General features: G+C 39.6%; 1 protein-coding gene across 1 annotated transcript; it reads right to left on the reverse strand.

Annotated features, from left to right (window-relative positions):
* Nucleotides 1-10,645: 10,645 nt before the first annotated feature.
* Nucleotides 10,646-21,244, reverse strand: thbs1b (thrombospondin 1b). The gene is made up of 23 exons (XM_056764252.1): nucleotides 21,058-21,244; nucleotides 20,856-20,933; nucleotides 20,162-20,721; nucleotides 19,989-20,064; nucleotides 19,619-19,711; nucleotides 19,402-19,502; nucleotides 19,066-19,191; nucleotides 18,510-18,606; nucleotides 17,274-17,447; nucleotides 17,008-17,184; nucleotides 16,760-16,933; nucleotides 16,540-16,667; nucleotides 16,074-16,226; nucleotides 15,777-15,995; nucleotides 15,252-15,359; nucleotides 14,653-14,812; nucleotides 14,445-14,563; nucleotides 13,445-13,679; nucleotides 13,136-13,363; nucleotides 12,784-13,055; nucleotides 12,603-12,700; nucleotides 12,366-12,505; nucleotides 10,646-12,285 (listed from the first exon to the last, which is right to left on the reverse strand). Exons 2-23 carry the CDS (start codon nucleotides 20,917-20,919, stop codon nucleotides 12,278-12,280), a joined length of 3,510 nt encoding a protein of 1,169 aa, XP_056620230.1. The 5' UTR covers nucleotides 20,920-20,933; nucleotides 21,058-21,244; the 3' UTR covers nucleotides 10,646-12,277.
* Between the last annotated feature and the right edge of the window lie 246 nt (nucleotides 21,245-21,490).

Genomic DNA, 21,490 nt, shown 5'->3' on the forward strand with positions numbered 1-21,490 from the left:
GATCTAAACACACAAATCTGATATATTTGGATAAAGATAACAGACATACTAGTTAGCTAACAAAAATATTTTACAGTGAAAATAATAGTTGTACATGTCATGCAGGTGATGATACATTTATTAGGTAAGTTGATCTAATTTAAACAAAAACTTCAGAAATATCCTATCCCTCATTTTGCCTTATCCCCCGCAGGTGTGTGATATGAGCCTGAGCGGATGAGATCTGTGGATTGTCTGTATTTGGATAATGGTTGGGTGATTCTGGTGTCGATTTGTTGGGACGATAAGAAAATTTTTGTGCATGGCCTATTTCCGCACTAAACAGGTGAAGGTACACCAGCAGTGGACTTAAGTGAAACATTCCAAACATTCAGATTCACAAGTTATGCAATGCTTGCAGCGCATATGGGCCTCTTGTTTTGATCAGTTCGGTCCTTTCAAACACTTCCATTTGGGAGAGCGAGCTGCAGGAATGTGCGCAGATGTCTTAGATCAAGGTGTGATATTGCTTATGTGGGACCATAAGAGCACAGGCAGGAGTGATGGAGACTACTTAAAAACTTTGGTTCGATTTCAAAAGATTAATTGTTTGAGTATAACCGGAGGACACGCAGATGGAATGCAACCCACAAGTGGATACGTGGCTTGACGTTTTATCCTCCTGCGTACGGGTTTTATGAGAATGTTGTGTAACACCCTAGTTTTACAACTTTGCCAAATGAGTGAAAGAAAGTAATTTTGTTTCTGGATTTCAAATGAGAAAAAGTGACACCCTTGAAATTGATCACACAACAGTGGTAGGTCCTCATTCACATGCAAGTTTGAATAAATCCTGAGGTCTTTACAAAAAGCGTTGAATTACAGCAATAAAATGTCTGCACTTTTTTTCAGGGCACGGAACTTGAGCATTCTTAAAGCAATAGTTCACCCAAAAATAAAAAGTATTTGATCATGCACCCTCATGTCATTCCAAAGCGGTATGATTTTCTTTTGCAGAATACAGCAGAAGATATTTTGAAGAATGTAAGTATCAAAACAACTGGGTTCCATTGACTTCAGCTGTATGTACACAAAACCATAGAAGCATTCCTCAAAATATCAGGTTTTAACGACAGGAGGATGAATAAATGATGACAGAATTTTCATTTTTGGGCGAAGAATCGACAATATAGCTTAACAAAATTGATTGAAAAAGTAAATGATCATAGTTATTACCTATTGCAAATAAAAAAAAAGTATTTGTGTTCTGTTAAAACTTGGCAATCTTGAAGTTTTTCATTGTGTAGGCCTGCACAAACCAGGTGTTTCTCGAACAAAGACTTTGTTGACAGTCTCTTTAGAGCTCTCACCAGGTAGGTACAGTTCCACGGTTTGGTGGAATCAGCAGGAATTTCCCACAAACAGGACAAAGGCTGTGCTATTCTCTTTCACCGACTTTCCCTGCTAAGTGTATATGAGAACCTGGATCAATAGATGGTGTTGATTTGAGCAGCGGCTACAACAGCAACAAGTATTTGTTTCAGCCCTAGTAAAGTAGCCGTTCGGACAAAGCTCTGGTTTCATATTAAAATAGGATATAGACTTCTCCATTGAGTGACCGAATCAGATGGGCACAGCCGTCGAGCAGCAAGTGTTGGCAGTGTTGTAGGTCTAATGTTCATTGTGTAAGCGAGAGCCTGAGGAGGATTATGCGCGTGCGAGTGTGTGCGCTCCTAATCGCATGAACCCATCTCTTTTAGCGCTATGTGTCGCTGTAAGGTGTTCGCTCCAGCCTCGCTGTGTAAAGAAGCTCATTTAGCCTTCTAAAGAGAAGAGACTGGCACTCTGCAGGCTCACATTTCTGTAGGTCTTTTGTCTGGCCCCGCAGAGAGCCCTCGAGAAATAGGGATGTGCGCAACCCAATATTAGCCTTCATGTTTGTTCGCTCGCTCCTGTGTTCTTCAATATCACACACTGAAAAGGGAGGAAATGGAACAGGTCTTTGCATGTAGTGCATTTGAAATTGATTTTCAACTAACAGAAATGTTCACAAGTACAGTGAAGATTCAGAAAAATATCGAATCATTAGCTCTGTATTTAATCTTATTGTTGTCTACAAGGCACAGCCGAGATATTAAGGAGATATTAAGTGTCAGATCTCCTGCTTCTCAGATCTTTCTCCTGAGAAAAGAGCCTATTCATCTCATACTTGTCTTCTCTAGGGTTTCAGAAGAGATCTCAACAATGTAACTTAGATTGTAACAATTTACCTTACACTGCCTAGATTTGCAATGATACCAATGTCTGCGATTTCTTATCAGATTCCCCTAAATCCAGTCATGCTATCCACTTTGTACGCATTTTTTTTGTGTGTATTTTTTGAGAGACTTTTAGGAGAAATGTGTGTTGTGATCAGCAACAAAGTTATTATTTAAAGGGGCCATTTCATGAAATCGGACCTTTTCCATGTTTAAGTGCTATTATTGGGTCTCTGGTGCATCTGCAAACCTTTGAGCCTATCTCTGCAAGCCTTTGAGAAAACAAGGCATTCAGATTTAGATCCCTTTCTGACGTAGGTAGACGTTTTTATTATAATATTACAGCCCCTTTTCCTCAACGTCTCCACCCATGGCGCTGCCGCCATTTTTGTTTTTTGGCAAGCGACATTCGTGAATTAGTTTCAACATCATGGCAAAAGTAAGCAAAGCAGAGCAAAGCATGTTAACTGTACTATTGTTGGCTGAACAGACCAACATAGAACACTGTTACCAGCCTAACAGGACAGAGCAATGGGTTTATTTTGTTTCCAATGCAAATCCGCTAGACTGAACAAGGCAAAGCTGCAGATAAAGACATTGTAAGTATGCCTACCGGTATTTTTTAAGCAAGACCTCAGGGACCTGCGGCAGCTTAAAAGTAGATAAAATGTCACTGTGACACGTTTGTCCGTTAACTCATAGAAAGCAATTCTCCAACTTCCTTTGGCTGATCAGTAAGACATTGTTATATCAAGAGGGACCTAGATTTTTGTGATAAATATTCCTTGGATTACGTGAAATCAGCGGATACTAGCCCACGACAGATTAAACTGACTCTGGTAAACACAAGATCCATTTACAATGAATGTTTTATCTTAAACGATTTTTTTACATCTCATGATCTGGACTTTATATATGTGACGGAAACTTGGCTCAAAGCTGGTGAGTTGGATTCATTAGCAGACACAACTCCAGTGGATTGTGACTTTTTTAATTAGCTGAGATTAGTGGAAGCCCTTCAATCAGTTTTAACAAACGTTTTAAATGTAGAATTGACTCTGGCATTCATCAGAAGTCTACTTGACATTTGAGCTTCCTTTGTTTAGAATGATAGTATCTAGCCCTGTGACGAGTGCCCTTATTTATAGGCCACCAAAATATAACAAAGACTTGTCTAATGTAGTCCCTACAGTGGATCAATTACTGATTCTGGGTGACCTTTATAAACATGTGTGTTGCCCATCACATCATATGGTGAAGGAAATTGTGTAACTTTGTGACAACATGTTAATGGTGCTACACACACACATGTGCATATTATTGATCTTGTTTTATCTTTTTGCCTCCCTCTATGTAATATCTGCATTAAGGAAAGCGGGTTGTCTGACCATATATTTGTCATGTTTAATGTATTGATCCCATGCAAACCTCCTAGTGCGCAGAAGGTGTATTACTCTAGTGCATTAACCCCTTCAACTGCTATGGAATTTGCCAATGCCTACCCCAGTTAGATCTGTTTTGGAAGTGCCAGCATATAACCACAAAACCAAAGGTTGCTAAACTGACACCACACCCTTGGTTAAAACATCATACTCGAGCGCTCTGGCGGGATAGCTGTTAAGCAAATGGAAATTAGATACGTTGCATGTCTCCTTGGAGATTTATAAGAACTGCCTGTCTGCCTATCAAAGTGCTGCTAAAGCAGCTAAAATTGAATACATAAATCCAGAAACTCACTTATTTAATACCTTTGATAGAGTGGTCAATCCTTAGAGCTCATTATTTCCTGATGTGCACAAAAATTCTTAGGTTTCTTTAGGACTAATATTGAGTTTTTTAGCATAATTGAGTATTTATGATGCTTTTGAATCTGCCAAATTGGTGGCTGATAATACTCAGCTATCAATTTTTTTTCTTATCGATCTTAAGAATCTGATAGAATTAATCCTTACAGTAAAGCCGTCGTCTTCACCAGCGGATCTTATGCCAACTTGTCTCTTTCGAGAAATATTAAGGGCTATTGGTCTAGCAGTTTTATATATTATCGATAGTTTGTTGACCACTGGTGTGTTTCCATCTTGCTTGAAGCACTCACTGAATAGACCCCTTTTGAAAAAGCCGAATCTCGATCCGTCTGATGTTGGGAATTTTCGTCCTATTGCTACACTTCTTCTTTTAACGAAAGTGTTGGAAAGGTTGTATCTCTCCAAATGTCTGCATTTTTATCAGAATGTAATGACCTTGTCAATGGGGTCAGGTCTGTTTGGTTATAAGCATTCTTCCAAATATATTTTTCTGTGTTCATCAGAACAAAGAAATTTACATACATTTTCATTTTTGCGTGAACTATCCCTATAACTGCATGTATTTAAGCATTTAGCTCTGCTTAAAATACATTTAATGAAGAGTCTCGTATCCAGTTACATGACATTGCTTTAATTCAATTGATTTTTTTGCCGGGGTGTTTTGTATAAACAAAAACATAGACATTTTATAAACAGCATTAAAGGTTATCATTCTAATTTATTGAACTAGTAAAGCTGTGTTTGTACAGAGCACCTGCTTATCTGTGTTGGGCAATACATAACCATGAGCACACTGTGTGTTTAGGAGCTGTGAAACCTGATGGAGTTTAAAGTGATCCAGTTCACTTTGAGAGAAACATGACTGCCATTAAGTCCAATTCGGTTTTCTCTATATATGTTACCCTTGGGGTCTATTTTTAGGAAATTTGAGATTGCATATCACTGCTATGCTGATGACACGCAATTGTATGTTCCATTACATCCAGTTGATAAGTCCTGTTCCACAATTGTCGAGTGTCAGAAGTAAAATCCTGGATGGCTAAGAACTTTCTCTACTTAAATGAGACTTAAACCGAAGTTGTCACTTTTGGTCCTCTGAGTTCTTATCCCCTTATTTTTTGTCATTTGGGGTCTCTATATAGGAAGATTCATCCATATGCAAAAAACTTGGGTGTATTTTTGGACTCGTGTAACGTGTTGTATTTAGGAATGTCTCAGTCATTGGTGCATAGATTATAGGTTATATTAAGCCACCATTTTTTTTAAATGGTCTCGCACCAGCGTATCTGTCAGATATAGGTACTCACGATGTGCTGATAAATAACTGCTCCAGGTTCTGTTGTCCCGACTAAAGCAAAAAAGTGATGTGGCCTTCTCAATAGCTGGGCCTCGATTATGGAATAACCTACCACCAGCCATACGATCTGTCCCCTCTTTGCAAACATTCTTCCAAATATCATTCTTTGTGTTCATCAGAACAAATAAATGTATACAGGTTTGGAACAACTTGAGAAGAGTATATGTTGATAGAATTTACACTTTGGGGTGTAAATTGTGTTAAATGAAACAGTCTTTCACGAAGATGGAGAATCTAACTTCAATCACACAGTTTGAAGAGTGTTCAGAATTTGAGAATAATGGGCGATTCATTATCAGTTGCAAATATGGAATAAAAATGTATAGGGCAAATATTGTGTACAGATTCCTTTCTGTATGTGGTTTTCTGTACTGGCTGCTTATAGATGGCCTGCCATCAGATTTCCAAGTGCGCACTGTAGACTGGCCGGATCTTATGCAACATGGCACCTGAGTTCATCCATCTTATACAGACAGCCCCCTCTCCCCACTGCTCAAACATTTGGCTTGAGGGCTTAGATAACAGTGTTAACTGTGAAGAATCTCATTTCTGAAGTTTGCACCCAGACAGGTACTGCTGGTCATTTTCAAGTTAAATAAATTGAATGCTATTTAAACATTAACTGTTGCTTAACATTCTGATGCATTTTAGGTTAAAATGAATATCTTTGTATTAAAGAGTTTCATTTTTTAAGCTGTTACCAGAGCTGTCTTTGAACTTAAAAAAAATTATAATTTTTTTTGTGTTGCCAGGGGTATACTATCTTTGTAAAGTAATTTCTTTATATGCAAGTTATCTGTTTGGTTATAACCATTCTTCTAAATATCTTTCTATGTGTTTATCAGAACAAAGAATTTGTTTGGGTGAACGATCCCTTTAACTACATACATTTAACTGCTTAAAATACATTTAATGAAGAGTATTTCATTCAGTTTTTTTCATGGGTGTTTTTGTATAAACAAAAATGTAGAGGAATGTAAAAGGGTAGTTATATCTATAAAACTTATTTATGTAGTCAACAAAAAATAAATAAATAAACTTAATTCGACCAATTTAAATGAGTTTAACATAATAAAATTGATATTGATTGACTTAATAATTTGTTCATTAAAATCACTCAAACAAAATCTTAACAACCAAAATTTGTATCTTTTATTCCCAAGATTGTTACGTTATTTTAATTAAAAAAAAATTTAATAAAAGGAACATAATTATATGAAGTATATTTGAATCACTTAAAGATGAACATAACTGTCATAACTGTGTTCTTCATGATGTGGAAAGCAGATATATAGAGAGGTCCTCTGTTCCTCTAGACCAGCATGAATATGTCCATTTAGGACTTGCGTTACCTCTCAGACAGCAGGAGGGTCTGAGAGCGCGAGTAACATACCTGTCAAGCCAAGCGGCTGCTTCCCAGCCGTCTGACAACCCAAAAACGTTCAATCTGAGCTTGTGATAGTTTCACAGAGCGAGCAAGCATGATGTCACAAGCTCCCAACGTTTCCGGGGCTTGAAACTAAAATGGAAAAACAAACACCCGTAGGTGTAATATCTTTCTCACGCGATGTCGAGTGGGCTGTAGAAGAGCACGGCCAGTGTTGGGTTGTCTGCATACTGCAGGCCAGCCTGATATTTCACACATCTGTGAGGGCAGCTTGTGGTTGTAAATGCCCTTTGCTGAAACATTAGGGGCGATTCACATTGGACATATTTTGCGTGCGCAATTTCGTTATTTTAAAAGTAGACATATCGAGATGGAAATAGCTCAACTTTTCAGAGTCCCGTGTGCGCACCGAGGGTCACGCCGCATCGAGATGGAATAGGTCAACTTTTCTGAGTGCCTTGTGTGCACCGCGGGTCATTTGACAAGAGAAAGCGGTGCGGCTCACATTTTCCGCATGGTTTTAGAATCACCCCTTACACTCCAAAAAAGAGGTGATATATAGCACTAAAAGTGATTCTTTGCTCTTAATCATAGGGGAGCCACTTTAAGTGGTATATAGCACCATATCTTTGTGCTTCAGTGGTACTCCAGAGGTTTTTCAGAGGTTCTTTGGGGTGCCCGAGATTCTATTGCACCTTTTCCTTATAAAGAACCTGTTAAGCCCCTGTATGGGTCTTCAACGGTTCTATGTAGCACCTCAGTCATCCCAAAGAACTGCTGAAGAACCAGTGTAGCACCAAAATATGGTTCTATATAGCACTAAAAGTGATTCCTCTATGATGACAAGCCAAGAACCACTTTTAGTGCTATATAACACCATTTTTTAGATCGTATGCTTCTTTCACTGCTAAGCAACTAGTGAGTCCTAACAGCCCATCAGCCCATATGTTCAAACACTCAAAGTCATGTGTTTTTTAGATACTCTGACTTTGTGGCTTTTTAAAGTGTGGTATAATAGCCTCCAGCGTCTATGGCCGGATGGATGTCATAATACATTAAAGTTTGGATTTCAAATGATCAGAGATTCACTACGAGTAAATTTCACGTCTGCATTTTTTGTACTCCAAAAACTAAGTAACTATGTAAAAAATGATATAAAAACTAGGGAAACTATGTAAATCACGTGACAATCCAACAGATAACCTGGATATGACTGCACGGGTTACACATTGCTCAAGACACCTGATTTGACCAAAGCAATCTCACAAGAATAGGAAGTATTTTACGAGGTCGCTAATTCATGTGATTTTGTCGAAGAATCTGGCGTTTTTTTACATTTACATTGAATGAAATCTTTTGAATTAGCCATCTCGTAAAATAGTTATGAATGCCTGTGAGATCAGGTTGAATTGACTTTTGACATTGACCTGAAATGACAGGGTGTGTCTGGGCGACCACTTGGGTTTTAATACTCCTGCCTAACAGCAAAGCTTTTTTTGCGACCAGGCAAATACTATTGAATTGTGTGAATAAGGCACAATCTATAATCAGCCTAATTTGCATTGAAAGGAGACGTCTTTGTGCTGAAAAGCGTGACTATAACTTAATTTAAATGCAGAGCGGTGCGTTTAGTGTTTTTTGTTGATTTTCACTTTTAATATCCTCAAGACTTTCCACTTAATGACTACATCAGTAAAACTCTTTCATAATTCATCAAGTACATAAAGTGCTCTTTTATGTTCAAATAGAGTGCAGTTTGGTTCAGTGTTTTGACCAGTGTGTTTGATCAGTATGTTGAAACCATCAGTATTGCTGTTAGGGAAGAGACTTGGAGGCTGGACGAATTACAGGATCCACTTAACCATGGAACGGGAGTTAGCAGACATGCTCGCTCCAGGAAATTAAAAGCTAGACCTACTTCCTTCTAACCTCCCATATGGTCTCTCATCTCGTGCCAGTGCCCTAATGAATAGTAAATTATTAGTCTTTGACTTCCTTTTTTTGCCACAAATTCATAGACATTTACCTTGATTCAAACAGGTATAATAGGGTTATAAATGCTGTAATCAAATATATAGGGCGCTGTATACTGTTCATTAATGAGTCATAGTAGTTTCCTATTGGTCAAAACCTACCGACCGGGCCATAACAAGGAACTCTGGGTATCCTGGCTGTATATTTCCCTCAGAGGTTTCAGCCTTAAGAATTGACAGTGAATGCCAGGTTAACATTTATCTTTCTCTTATTGTTCATCGAGAAATTACTGAATTCTCTTTTTTATTAGATGAATTAAAATGATGACAATGACTTCAGGATTAAACTCTACTCTAGAAGATCTCGGATCTGCTTAAAGTTTTGCAGACAGTAATGTGTCGTCTGAATGCTCCTCTGCTGTTGTGCAAAGAAAGCATCTGTAGTTTATTATTGCAAACTATATGGTTTCTGTAATGCAGCATTTTACTTCGTTTGAAATATTATGTATCTTTTTATGTTGAAATATATATTGCAACACATTTCAAATGCCACAAAAACCATTTCAGCCAGGAATCTTTCCAGTTACAGGCTACATTACTGGCCAGTCTCAATTATGCTGCAAATGACCATTCTTTTATATTGTGAAGGTTAGTACATTAACTTAATTCAAACAATTCCATAGTAAAATCTGCATGATTACTGCTGAAACTGTCTTAAACACATTAAATCAACCAAGATTTATACTGTATATAACCAGACAGTACCTCATGCGTTTTGAATTTACAGCTTCTATTCATATACTGTACCAACAATGTCATTTTTTATTGCACGTTTATTTTAACCAGAAATATAAATGGGAGGCCGGACCACCATGAAGGAACATTGTGGAAAAGAACCAAAAGGCAAGATTGTATATTAGCAGCATAGAGTAAATATTTGTGCATAGAGCTATGTGAAGCAGATCAGTGTATGTGTGTTTGGTGTGTTTCCAAAATGCATTTGCTGCAGAGATTGAGAAAAAAAATCTGACTAGCCAATAACATCATTTAAACTGGATTTGTTTTTATTGTTTTTTTGTAAAAATTCCTAAGGCCCATTGTAATTTTATTCCTCATATTTTCATTTTAATAAAATGAATCTTAAAATCAACAGAAATATTAAGCATACGGTAGGTGTTGCTCCGGGGAAGCTTCCCTGTGATAATAGTTGTTCCAAGATCTTTTCTTTAGTTTATGTCTTTGGTTTAATCGCTCACATTGCGTACATCAGCAAAGGCGAAAGTATGAATCTTAAAGTTTAATATAAACCATTGTATTTCCCAATAAAGTTACCCGCCAACTGGCAAATATCTCCATAGTCTCTGGATCTCCACAGTATAACCATTCAACTCTGAGATCTGCTGTGATCCCTAGCCAGCGCAATATGAATGCATTAAACATAATATATGCGGACCTGTCAGAGAAGCAGTAAATCACCCAAGTAAACCCAGAATGCCACACTGGAGGTCAGGGAGGTTTACATTCGACAAACAGAATAGTGAAGAATTGCAAGATTAACCCTGAGGGGAGTACCTGATGCAACATTCCACACTTCTTCTGAAGATATGCGTGCCTGCCTTTAGAAGAGGCCGGACTTGTCTATTTTTGTTCTTAAACTTGGAACCAACATTGACCTTGATCTACAATTTCTATTTTGCATTACTTTTGAAAGCAGCTTTTTTAAACTATGTTGCAATTTGGTTCAAAGCACATGTATGAGCATAGTCATGCAGAAGATGTGCACAAAATACCACTGGACGGATTGTCAACTGTCATTAGACTTGAATGTAAAATCTTGTGGGACAGAACAAATAACTGAATAAACAAAAAAGCAAATAAACATCCGCTTTACAATGTCTACCATCTGTTTATTATTCTAAAGTATGTACCAAAATAATTGCTATACGTAAAAATAGCATTTTGCAAGTAAAAACTAAGTAAAAATGTTTACAGTCAAGCATCACTAATTGTACAAAAATAACAACACAACAAAGATAAAAACAATGAAGAACAGAACATCTTCACCTCAGTGTGCAAACTGTTTATACAGATGGAAATGCCTCCTCCTCAGGCTGCACTCCATGATAAATTATTTAAATAGCATTTATCTACACACACTTATGAAACAGTCTTACAAACAGAGACAACAGACAGAACAATAATTTATCAATTTAACAAAAAGTACTGGACATTTGAAGGAGTACAAAAGAATTCCTCAAAAAAAAAGTTGTCTCCCATTTCACTCGATTTTCCATTGGTGTGTGGGGCCGGGTGTTTCTTCTGTCGGGAATACTATTTACAACTTGTGCTACAGTAGCGATAAGGCAACCGATTTGTTTTCTTTAAGCAAAGGAAATAAAGTCATATGAAAAAGCGTTTTGCTTGATCAAATTACAAAACAGTCATGAGGTAATATTTGTACATCAACGTTCTTCTTTTTCTCTCTCTCTACAGAAAAGGCAGTTGAACACTGTCCAGAAGACCGTCTCCTTAAGCGCCTCACAGCCTTTCTTTTAAGGTTTTGTTTTCTTTACGTTTCAATAATTCTATTTTAGTGAGAGACAGACCTCTCTTGTGCTTCTGACTGCACAGTCTGGCCAAACAATAAGCATTTTAAGTGCTACATAGAACTCAGGTCTGAAAACTTGACCTCAACTTTCCCTTAGAGATCAGACGCTCAAATAACACTCAAATTTTATTTGAGAAGAAGACTAGATTACTTGGTAGTCTAATGTCCGTATGTGGCGAGTCATTTCCTGTAATAAAGATTTTTATGGAACATTCATCACTTTGGAGGATCTTCAAACCTTTCATTATGCCATTTCTAATGATTTGTTAAATTGGTTTAACCATCTAGCCCTGAGAAAACTATGCTCACTAAACCACGAGATGTCTCCCACCAGCCCTTTATGAATGTACATGAAACTTAAGATGAGATTCAGCAAAGCTACATTTTAGACGGATAGAAATCCAGCTCAGACTGGAAGCAAAAACAAAAGCTGTATTCTTCTGCTCATTTTTAATGTTAAGAACAAAATTGTTTTTGATAAAATACTGATTATTGTAATGAATTGCACTCTCTCTCTACATTGGCCATAAATTGCTCATAATTATTTTCTGGAATAGAGAGAGAGGAGAAAAAAATGTTTTTGTGTGAATAAAGGTTTGAAGTGCATAGCTATCTGCCGGGAGTCCTTCCCACACAGAGCTGAATGAGGTTTTTCAGAGAGTGATCTCAGTCTTCCCAAAAAAAAGCAAAGCAACAGAGACTTTTCTGCTCTACCTGCTAATGGTTGAGGGGTCCAGATTCTGAATTGGTAGCTAGCGGCAATTGCATTGAAATTGACCGCCTGCTTTCTCACTCCATCAGTGTGTGAGCAACAGCAGAAAAAGTAACATCAAATCTGTCCCTGGACTTTGCCCGGAATACATATTTTAACAAAAAGGTGCATTCTTTGATATTCTTCCTGCCTGTGCAATTACATATCTGGAAAGAACCCAGAAACACAGTTAGTCTTGTGCTAGGTGAGTACATGATTGTTAAATATCATCCGTGTTGACACTCACCTCTGCATTCATACTTGAGGTCTGAGAAGTAAACCATCTCTTGTGAGAAGACAAATAGACCCAGTCTTCCTCCTGCATATGTTTTGTCATAAATTCTACCGGAATCTGCCATGATTTTTTTGCCTTCATACATGACCACTCTGAAATGTACAGAGAAATGTTCATTTAACACAATGTTCTCAAAAACATTCATATTTAGAAGATATGCACGTCTGGTGATGCGTTCTGTAATAATACCTCATGTGTCCAGTTCTTGGTCTGTGCGTCAGGTGCCATCTGTAAGCGGTGAAATCCTTCCATCCGATATTCTTTGGGTCGTGCCACAGAGTGCGTACCTAAGAACATTTGAGTAGTTACATCAGTATTCACATAACCGTAATGTGTATCTTTATCACTATGACCAGAGGAAAAAACATACCTGTCCTGGAGTATCTCCAGTGTGCCAGAGAGCATTCCTCAGGTGCTCGCCCGGCCCGGTGGTGGAGTTAACCACTTTAATTGACAGCCCTGAGTAACCCTGTGCTTTGGTAGGAGTGTGGGACCAGTAGGTCTGTGTGATCTGCTTCCACATAACCACGTAGAAACGAGAGCTGGACTGGTATCCGAAGACAAAGCCAGCGTAATCATCATCTCTGTCTGTGTTGATGAAGAAGGTTCCGCTGAAGTCTACCGAGTTGAACTCATCAAAACCTAAAAATCAATATATTGGTAAGAATTTAATGTTGCTTATGTCAATTTAATATTATGTTCTTATAACACACAGTACGTACCGACAGCAATACCGGGGTCACAATTGACAGTCTGAACAAGTTCCTTGCCCTGGTGACGGACCACCCAGTTGGGGTCGATTTGAGAAGTGCCCTTGGGGTCCAGAGGTACCATCTGAAACTTGCGGAAGTCGGTCTCACTAATGTCAAAGTTCTCTGGGCAGACGTCATAGATATCTGGGACGCTGTCGTCGTCAAAGTCGTCTTTACAGGCATCTCCACGGCCATCGCCTATAAATGAGAGGTTACATCTGTAAGAAGAAATCTTAATGTCGAATGTTCAAGATTTACATGCAAAAGTGCATTACTGACCATCAGAATCCACTTGATCTGGATTGGGAACCAGTCTGCAGTTGTCTTTTTCATCAGGGATGCCGTCGTTGTCGTCATCGTAGTCGCAGGCGTCGCCTTTACCGTCCTTGTCGTGATCGGCCTGGTTCGCATTGGGAATGTAGGGGCAGTTGTCTAGGTTGTTTTGGTGGCCGTCTTCATCGATATCTTGATTGTTGTCACATTTGTCTCCGACACGATCAGAGTCAGAGTCGAGCTGTTGGGATAAGAGTGTAGAATTAGCAAGTATCCGAATGCTTTTGCAACACTAAATCACAAATGATTCGGTAGCTTATTGAGTGTTTTGCTTAGATCTTTTGATAGTTCTTATGGTCATCAATCTCAAACAAAATGCAACCAAAATTACTAGGACACCAATTTGCCAAGAGAAAATACTTTCTTTATTCAAATATTTTAACCAGGATGAAACTTTTTAAAAGCTGTTCTGTGCTGACTGGCCCATCTGTGCAGACTTTTTATGTTCGTGCAGCTTGGCACTACCACAGTCACATTTCAGCATCTAATGAGGAAAGGAGGGGTACATTCCATCTCTTCAGTTAAGCATGGCACAGGTGTGATCTGCAGGGATCTAGAGCTGACCGGGCATGCTTAAACCCACTGGCAAATCCACTCCTCCTTTATAACCATTCTTTACCTCCACATATCCTTTGGGTTAATTGAACACTATTGAGTCCCCTTGAAAAGCCCCCTATTGCTTTATTGTGCGGCTTGTGCTTCAAGGAAAGGGTGTGAACTCCTCTCATACATTGCTATGTGAAGACTCAGCTAACCCTCTTGGGGATTTTTAGGAACAGCTCTGAAGTTCATCTGAACATTATATAGATATACAATCTATATGTATGTGAATAACTTAGTAAAAATGAAAAAACAATCTTTTATAAGTCCATTATACTAAGTGTATACATACTGTTTATGAGATGGATAGAGGAATATACATGATTTTATTTAAAGATAAATATACCTGGTCTGGGTTGTGTTCCAGAGGGCAGTTGTCACACTGGTCACCCACTCCATCCATATCTGTGTCTTTCTGGTCTACATTGTACAGATATGGGCAGTTGTCGTTCTCATTCAAAATACCTGAAAAAATACAAAACATGCTTAAATCTGAGTGATTTACATCTATAAAAGATAAGTCTATGGATGACAAAACCAATATCAATCCATACCATCTCCATCAATGTCCACAGCACAGGCGTCTCCTTCACCATTGTTGTCAGTGTCAGTCTGATCCGGGTTGCTGTTGTACGGACAGTTATCGCAGCGATCTCCCACATCGTCGCGGTCGTAGTCATACTGTCTTGGGTTGAAGACGAGCGGGCAGTTGTCCTGTTTTAGAAAGAGACCACAATTAAGCATATGGCAAAGACACGCTACCCATTCTCCACAGGGTCCTCTCACACGAAGGTTGTTACTTTTAGATGTTAGGCTTGTAATTTGGCTGTGGCTATGTAGGTCTATTTACAGGAGTGCAGGGATAAAAGTGAGCCTTATTTCAGGACTCGGACCAAAGATAATATTGGATTAGCAAAATACACTGTGGGTCTTTCAGGCAGTACCTCGCTGGTGGAATTTGAGGTTTGTATCCAAAAATGAATGAGTTTACTTTACGCAGCACCTTTTTCCACATTTGAAACTGTAAGCTTTGTATATTTTCGGTGGCTTCGCTCTCTTCATTCATACACAACTCAAGTGTATAAATATTATTTTAGCTGACTGTAAGGAGGACTTGTGGAATGTAAAGGAAATAATAGGGCTGTTTTTTTACCCTGTCGTCAGTAATGCCATCGTCATCGTCGTCATTATCACAAGCGTCGCCGATTCCATCCTTGTCGTAGTCTTCTTGGCCAGAGTTTGGAAGATTGGGACAGTTATCCTTTTAAAAAGAATATATTTACATTTATTTGTTTAGCATAGACTTATCATCCAAAGCAACTTCAAATAAGGGAGCATAGAAAATAGTGATATTTGCTATTTATAGCAAATTAAAGTGATAGTTCACCCAAAAACTAAAATTCTGTCATCATTTACTCATGCTCTGTATGACTTGTATGACTTTCTTTCTTCTGCAGAACACAAAAGAAGATATATTGAAGAATGTTGATAACCAAACAACGGCGGTACCCATTCACTCTGGTTTTGCGTCTATATAATAGAAGTGAATTTCAAAATATCTTCTTTTGTGTTATGCAGAATAAAGAAAACCTTACAGGCTTGAAATGACAAGTAGATTAAATGTCGTAAATGATGACAGAATGTGTGAACGTGAACTAGCGCTTTTAGAAAATCCTACCTTCTTGCAGTGATAGGTGGCGTTCTCCACACACACAAGATCGGCATTAGGCCATCCGTCAAGATCCGTGTCCTCCCCACAGATGTGTCCGTTTCCAGCGAAACCAGGTCTGCATTCACAACGGTACATGGGATCTGCGAAATGGCCCAGGTAGTTGCAGCGAGCGTTCTTGTTGCACTCATGGCTGCCGTCGAGGCAGGGATTACGGGGTGTGCACACCTGCAGCAAAGACACATCGGTCATCACACGTCTGTTCGCAAGAAGGCATTCATTACCTGTCAGTGGTTTCTCATTTACCTGTTTCTTGGAAGCGGCGTCCTCCACTCCTCGTCCAAACGGCTGAGGGCCGGTGTAGCGTGTGGGGCATGGCAGGCAGTTATAGCCGGGCACTGTGTTCTCACACCTGTGGACTCCGTTGAATTCAAAGCAAGCATCAGGAACCTTTTCACACTGTAAAGGAGAGAATGAACATCTTGATGAGAATGAAAAAAAACTTGAAAAGGATAAGAATATTCAGGATAAAAAACTTAAAAAGCATTTTTAGTTTGTATGTCTTCTTTAAAAGTGAGTTTTAGGTTTAAAAACAAGTAAAAAGTAATTTTGGAACAACTATTTTCATTGCTCATTTCTTTGCTGTATAGTTTTTCTTGTGTTAAGCCTCAACCTCATTTTATATATAAATGTCTTTTTTGAGGGGATGTTTTAATATATTTACTAGAAAACAGGGTGCTTTATAACAATAAAATCTAGAAATGTACTTCACCTCATTGATGTCTTTGCAGTCAATTCCATTTCCAGTGTAACCTGTGGGACATTTTCCACACTTCCAGGATCCATCTGGGAGGCTTGTGCACTGGGATCCAGCAAAGCACGGATTCGAAAGACATCCATCTGTGTTAAATTTACAGAGATAAGTGAGCAATTTCACTACAATTTTACAACGACCAGCCTCGGCTACAGGGTTGAGAGACATTATTGCTCACCAATAGGGCAGACTTGTTTGTTGCACAGTTGGCTGCTCTTTGCATCTCCCACGCATTCTTTACCGCCATACTTGGGTGCTGGATTATTGCAAAGACGCTTACGGCTTTGGACTCCACCACCACAGGTAATGGAACAAGCATCCCAAGGTGACCATGGTCCCCAACCACCATTGACTATGAAAAACAAACCATTTAGAAACCCCAAATTGTTTTAAGGGACTTTAGCTGTGCACGGGGGTTGTACTTACTCGGACATGCCGATTTCTCACACCTCTCCGTTTGCCGGCCTTCGCCCTGGCAATCTTTGCCGTCCATCTGGGGCGTTGGAGAGTTACAAAGACGTATGCGTGTGATGACGCCGACCCCACAGGTAACAGAGCAGGATGACCATGGTGACCAATGACTCCAGCTGCCATCTTGCTTAACTATAAAATGAGAGATGCAAGAAACGTTTACTTTTCTCCTGCCCACCAACAGAAACCCTATAAAGGTGTCATCAGCGGGCGTCACTCACATCGCTTGTCGCACTCCTGAAGGTAGCAGTCTCTCGTCTGCACCGACGTGCCCTCACAGTTGTTATTGATGCGGTCACAGGAGCGCCCGCGCTGCTGAATGCCCCTTCCACAGGACACGGAACAATGGGTCCATTCAGACCAGGGGGACCAGCCATCCTCAGCGGAGTCGCTCGCTGTCGAGAGAGCAAAACGAGACAATAGGAGAGCTATTCCTACTTTCTAAAGCAGCAAAATGGAGAAAAGCTTTTAATACTGGTCCTTAATGGATTCAATTTAGCCAGGGCAGCTTGTGACAGAACACTCCAGGGTACGCTGGCATGAGCCGAACAGTTGGAATGCTGGAGGAAATGTCAGTGTACTTGACGCACAGGGATACCTTTTGACTACCTCTCCAAATGTGGAAATGAAATTCGAAAACACCCTTAATTATCTGGAATGCGTGAGGCTTTCATTTAAAAGTATGACCGACCGTTAAGACGTGTCAACGGCGCTGCTGCGTCTGCTTTGTTGACTCGCTGCCAAACAGCACCAATTTTCCATCTCTATTTAACCAATTTGGACAATTATGGCCATTTAGTGTTTCGGTGATGCACAAAGCTCTACTGTTCCATTCATTAGGAAAACTTCAGTAGAAGTCTATTGTGTGATGTAAGAATGACTGGGAATGTTTGGAAAGCAACAGCTCTTTTAACACGAAAGCTTTTATCAAACATGTCGCTGCTTGGTGAAGAGTACATTCAAGTGAACACTGCAGCCCAAAATTCAGAAAATTATTGATTCTTTTTTGGGGGGGTTATTTAGGTCCGCTCAAAAAGGGATGATACCAACATGTTTGGTTAAAGGGAAAGTCACCCCCCAAAAAAATGAATTCATCATGTTAGTGAAAAACGATGGTACTACTGTACTGTGGTAGTCAGTGGTTCCCCCAGAACTGGTTGGTTTCACATATTTTTCAAAATATCTTCTTTTGTGTTCAACAAACCAAAGAAATGATACAGGATTGAGGGTGAGTGAATGAATTTTTGGGTGAGCTATCTCTTTATATTAATCCAGAAAGAGTCCATATTTGATCCTATGGGTTGAAACAACCCAGCATAAGTTAATTTACAACCCAACGTTTGGGTTTGTCCCTTTTTGACCCAACCATGGGTTAAAAATAACCCAGCATTTTTTTAACAGTGCATGTATTTGGCAGACAATATATGAACATATACTGTATGTAGTCCAGTACTTACGGGTCCCACAGCGAGGGCAGCACTCCCCATCAGGCACGGTGGCATTTGCGCATGGAATTAGGGGACAAGAGATCTTGCGGCACACCGTTGCAGAGTTCTGCAGTCAACACAATTTCTTTTGTTAATTATTTGTTACATATCCACAACTAGTGCATTGGATTTGTGAATTAATCTCTTGCTCTCGGCTATTGTCTCTATTATTAGGAATGTGAATGTTTCTTAGTCTGATACAAAGTGCTTCAAAGAAGAATGGCATGTACAGTATATATTTAGTACCCTAAATTTAGTTTTCAAAGTTTGGTTTCACCTGCTGTTCAAGTATTCTCTTTAGTTACCTCAGTTTCCTACTTTTAATTACAGACTAGGTGCTTCAGGAAATATACTCAGCTTACGTCTACTGCAATGGACAGGAGTAACAGGGCTTAGGCTAGCACTGTCTATGTATACACGGAGACATGGCTCCCATCTCTCTAACACACAAATTAGCGGTTTAATGACAGAGTAGAGAGCTCTCAGGGTTTAACAGGTGCATGTCTGCAGAGTATTGGGTTCCTACCTGGCAAGTGCACTCCGTGCAGTCGTCTACTGTCCATTCGTCCTTGTTTTTGTGCACAATTCCGTTGTGAAGACAGACACCGTTATGAACTCCTATGCGGTTCATGAGCATGTTGTTGTTATCGGTCTAGAAATACAACAACGAGGGTTTCGTTTGTTTAATATACAACATAGTTTCACTATGCTAGTTTCATTTTGTATCGTTATTTATATCTATATACAACAAAATCTACTGCTCATTTTATTACGTTAGCCCTCTTCAGTACATTCCAGCATTTTTAGAGCAACTAACAATGCACAATTTTGTTACTTGTAAAATGATTAACTTGGTTCTTACTACTTTGCGGAGTTCATTGGACAGCTCTTGCACCACCACACCAAGACCTTTGAGTTCCTTGAACATGCTGGCCAGATCCTCACACGAAAAACCACAAATCTCTAAAAAGTTGAGATATGCATTAGCACGAGTTACACCTGCACAGCTATTCTAAGATAACACTGACATTTGTACAACATTTATTTGTATTGTGAATCAGCTACTTAAAAGATATTACCTTTTATTTTGTGTCCAGTGTAATCAGTTCTGATGGCAGGGCTGGATCCATTTATGGGATTTTCAAGGGTGATTATATTCGTCATATGTGTGGCTGTAAGTTAATAAAAGTAAAAAGTTCACTGAAAAGTTGATATAATAGCTATGGAAAAGGCTTTAGGGAGCTTAACGTATTTAATTTTCTATTGTTCATTGGCCAACTGAATAACGGCAGCGCGTCCACAGCGTTGCATTGAAAGACATGAACAGAGCCTGCATTACGCACGACCCAAACTGCACTTCGCGCGCACATTTATCATCCCCAAGTTCAAAAGCGCTCGCCCAAAGTTAATGAGTCACACATTGATGCGTGTGTTGAACATCACACTTACAGCTTTGGCATCCTTTATTCCTCAGAATCGCCTCCAGTGTCGTTCCGAAAACAAAGCGCACGTTTTGCAGCACACCCTAAAACATTTACAAATAGTTACATTTATGCAGCCACCTCGGTAAGCTGTACTTTTTGGCATGCGTATTCACAGGATACACTGAAATCCAAACTCACCATAAACCTGTCCTTCACAGCGCCCTTGCCGACCCTCAAGCTCGCCACACCCGGGATCCCCTGAGTGAGGATCGTCTGGATAGACGCGTCAAGCTCCGCCGTATTCACCTCCTCGCATCCCACGTAAAATTGAACCCTGTCTTCTTGCACGAAAAGAGTGATGTTTTTCCAGTGTCCCACAGACAAATCCGCTTCCTCAATGGACACCACCTGTTGTTTGTTCTCAGTGGAGTAAACGATGTCCAGGGTGTTCGCCTTCCCGTTGGAGACGATCTCGAATACGGGTCCGGATCCATCATTCTTCTCCACGGTCAGGATGCTTCCCCTCGTCCTCTTGAACTGTTTAAAATTGGCCAGGAACAGGAATCCCCTCTCCGCGTGAATGGAATCGATCAGGTCCCTGAAGGTGCTCTCGGGAACCGGGGGGATCAGGTCGGGGTTCAGAATCTTGTAGGCGGGACTGTAGGGGTCGTCGCCTTTTACCAGGGTGACCCCGTGGTTTTTCCGGGGCACTTGAACGAGCTCGAACAGGTCGTAAACGCTGTTGTCGTCTCTACTTTCTAGGGATTCAAAAGTTATAGCATTTCGTTAAAATGCGCTTTTTAGATGAAGCCTAGGAGACGTTTTTATAAAATGTGAAAATGTTACATTATTACACCGAAACACCATACGAGCTTTTTCTATCATCGCTCACCTGCGACTCTCGCGCTCTCGCAGGTCCAAAGCATCAATAGCAAAAAGATCGCCGTTGACTTCATTTTAGTGCTTTTACCTATAAAATAAATGTATAAAATGAATATAGCCTCAACAATATTAAAGGAGAATGAATAAAATGCAAATCTCTGAAAAAATATTTCTCTCGTCTCCACATATTTGCAAATAACGAAGAGACGCACCTTCACGCGTTCCAAACAGCAGAAATTGTATAAATCCCGGGAAAAGTGATTATTATTTCCAAGATGCGTGAATCAAAAGTTGTTTCAAAATAAAACGCTAAAGTTCTCCCCGTCAACCGAGATCTACAGCATTCGGTCTTTCTGTGCTGTAGTTACAGTGGCCAATCTAACTATTACCTTGGAGAACAAAGTTCTATTTAAATAGTTTCATGACATTCCTGATCGCGTCTCCTCCAATCAGATGCGGGAATAGAAAAGGGACGAGCTTGAGCTCTTGTCTGAGAACACGAGGTGAAAAACGCACCACATTCCAATGAGCACACTCCATAAACATACTTTTGATTTTCGTGACCACTGCTTCCGTTTTGTGGCTTTTTATTTGCCCCCGTCCTGATTATTTTTGCGTCAAGATATTATTTCTTTAGCTCATTCC

The sequence above is a fragment of the Triplophysa dalaica genome, chromosome 13 (genome assembly GCF_015846415.1).
Source record: "Triplophysa dalaica isolate WHDGS20190420 chromosome 13, ASM1584641v1, whole genome shotgun sequence".
Classification (NCBI taxonomy): domain Eukaryota; kingdom Metazoa; phylum Chordata; class Actinopteri; order Cypriniformes; family Nemacheilidae; genus Triplophysa; species Triplophysa dalaica.

Coding starts and splice junctions, on each gene's coding strand:
- thbs1b (XM_056764252.1), bottom strand. CDS start 20,919: ATGAAGTCAACGGCGATCTTTTTGCTATTGATGCTTTGGACCTGCGAG. Junction 19,712..19,988: donor GAATAAAGGATGCCAAAGCT/GTAAGTGTGATG, acceptor ATTAACTTACAG/CCACACATATGACGAATATA. Junction 15,996..16,073: donor ACGCCGCTTCCAAGAAACAG/GTAAATGAGAAA, acceptor TCTTTGCTGCAG/GTGTGCACACCCCGTAATCC.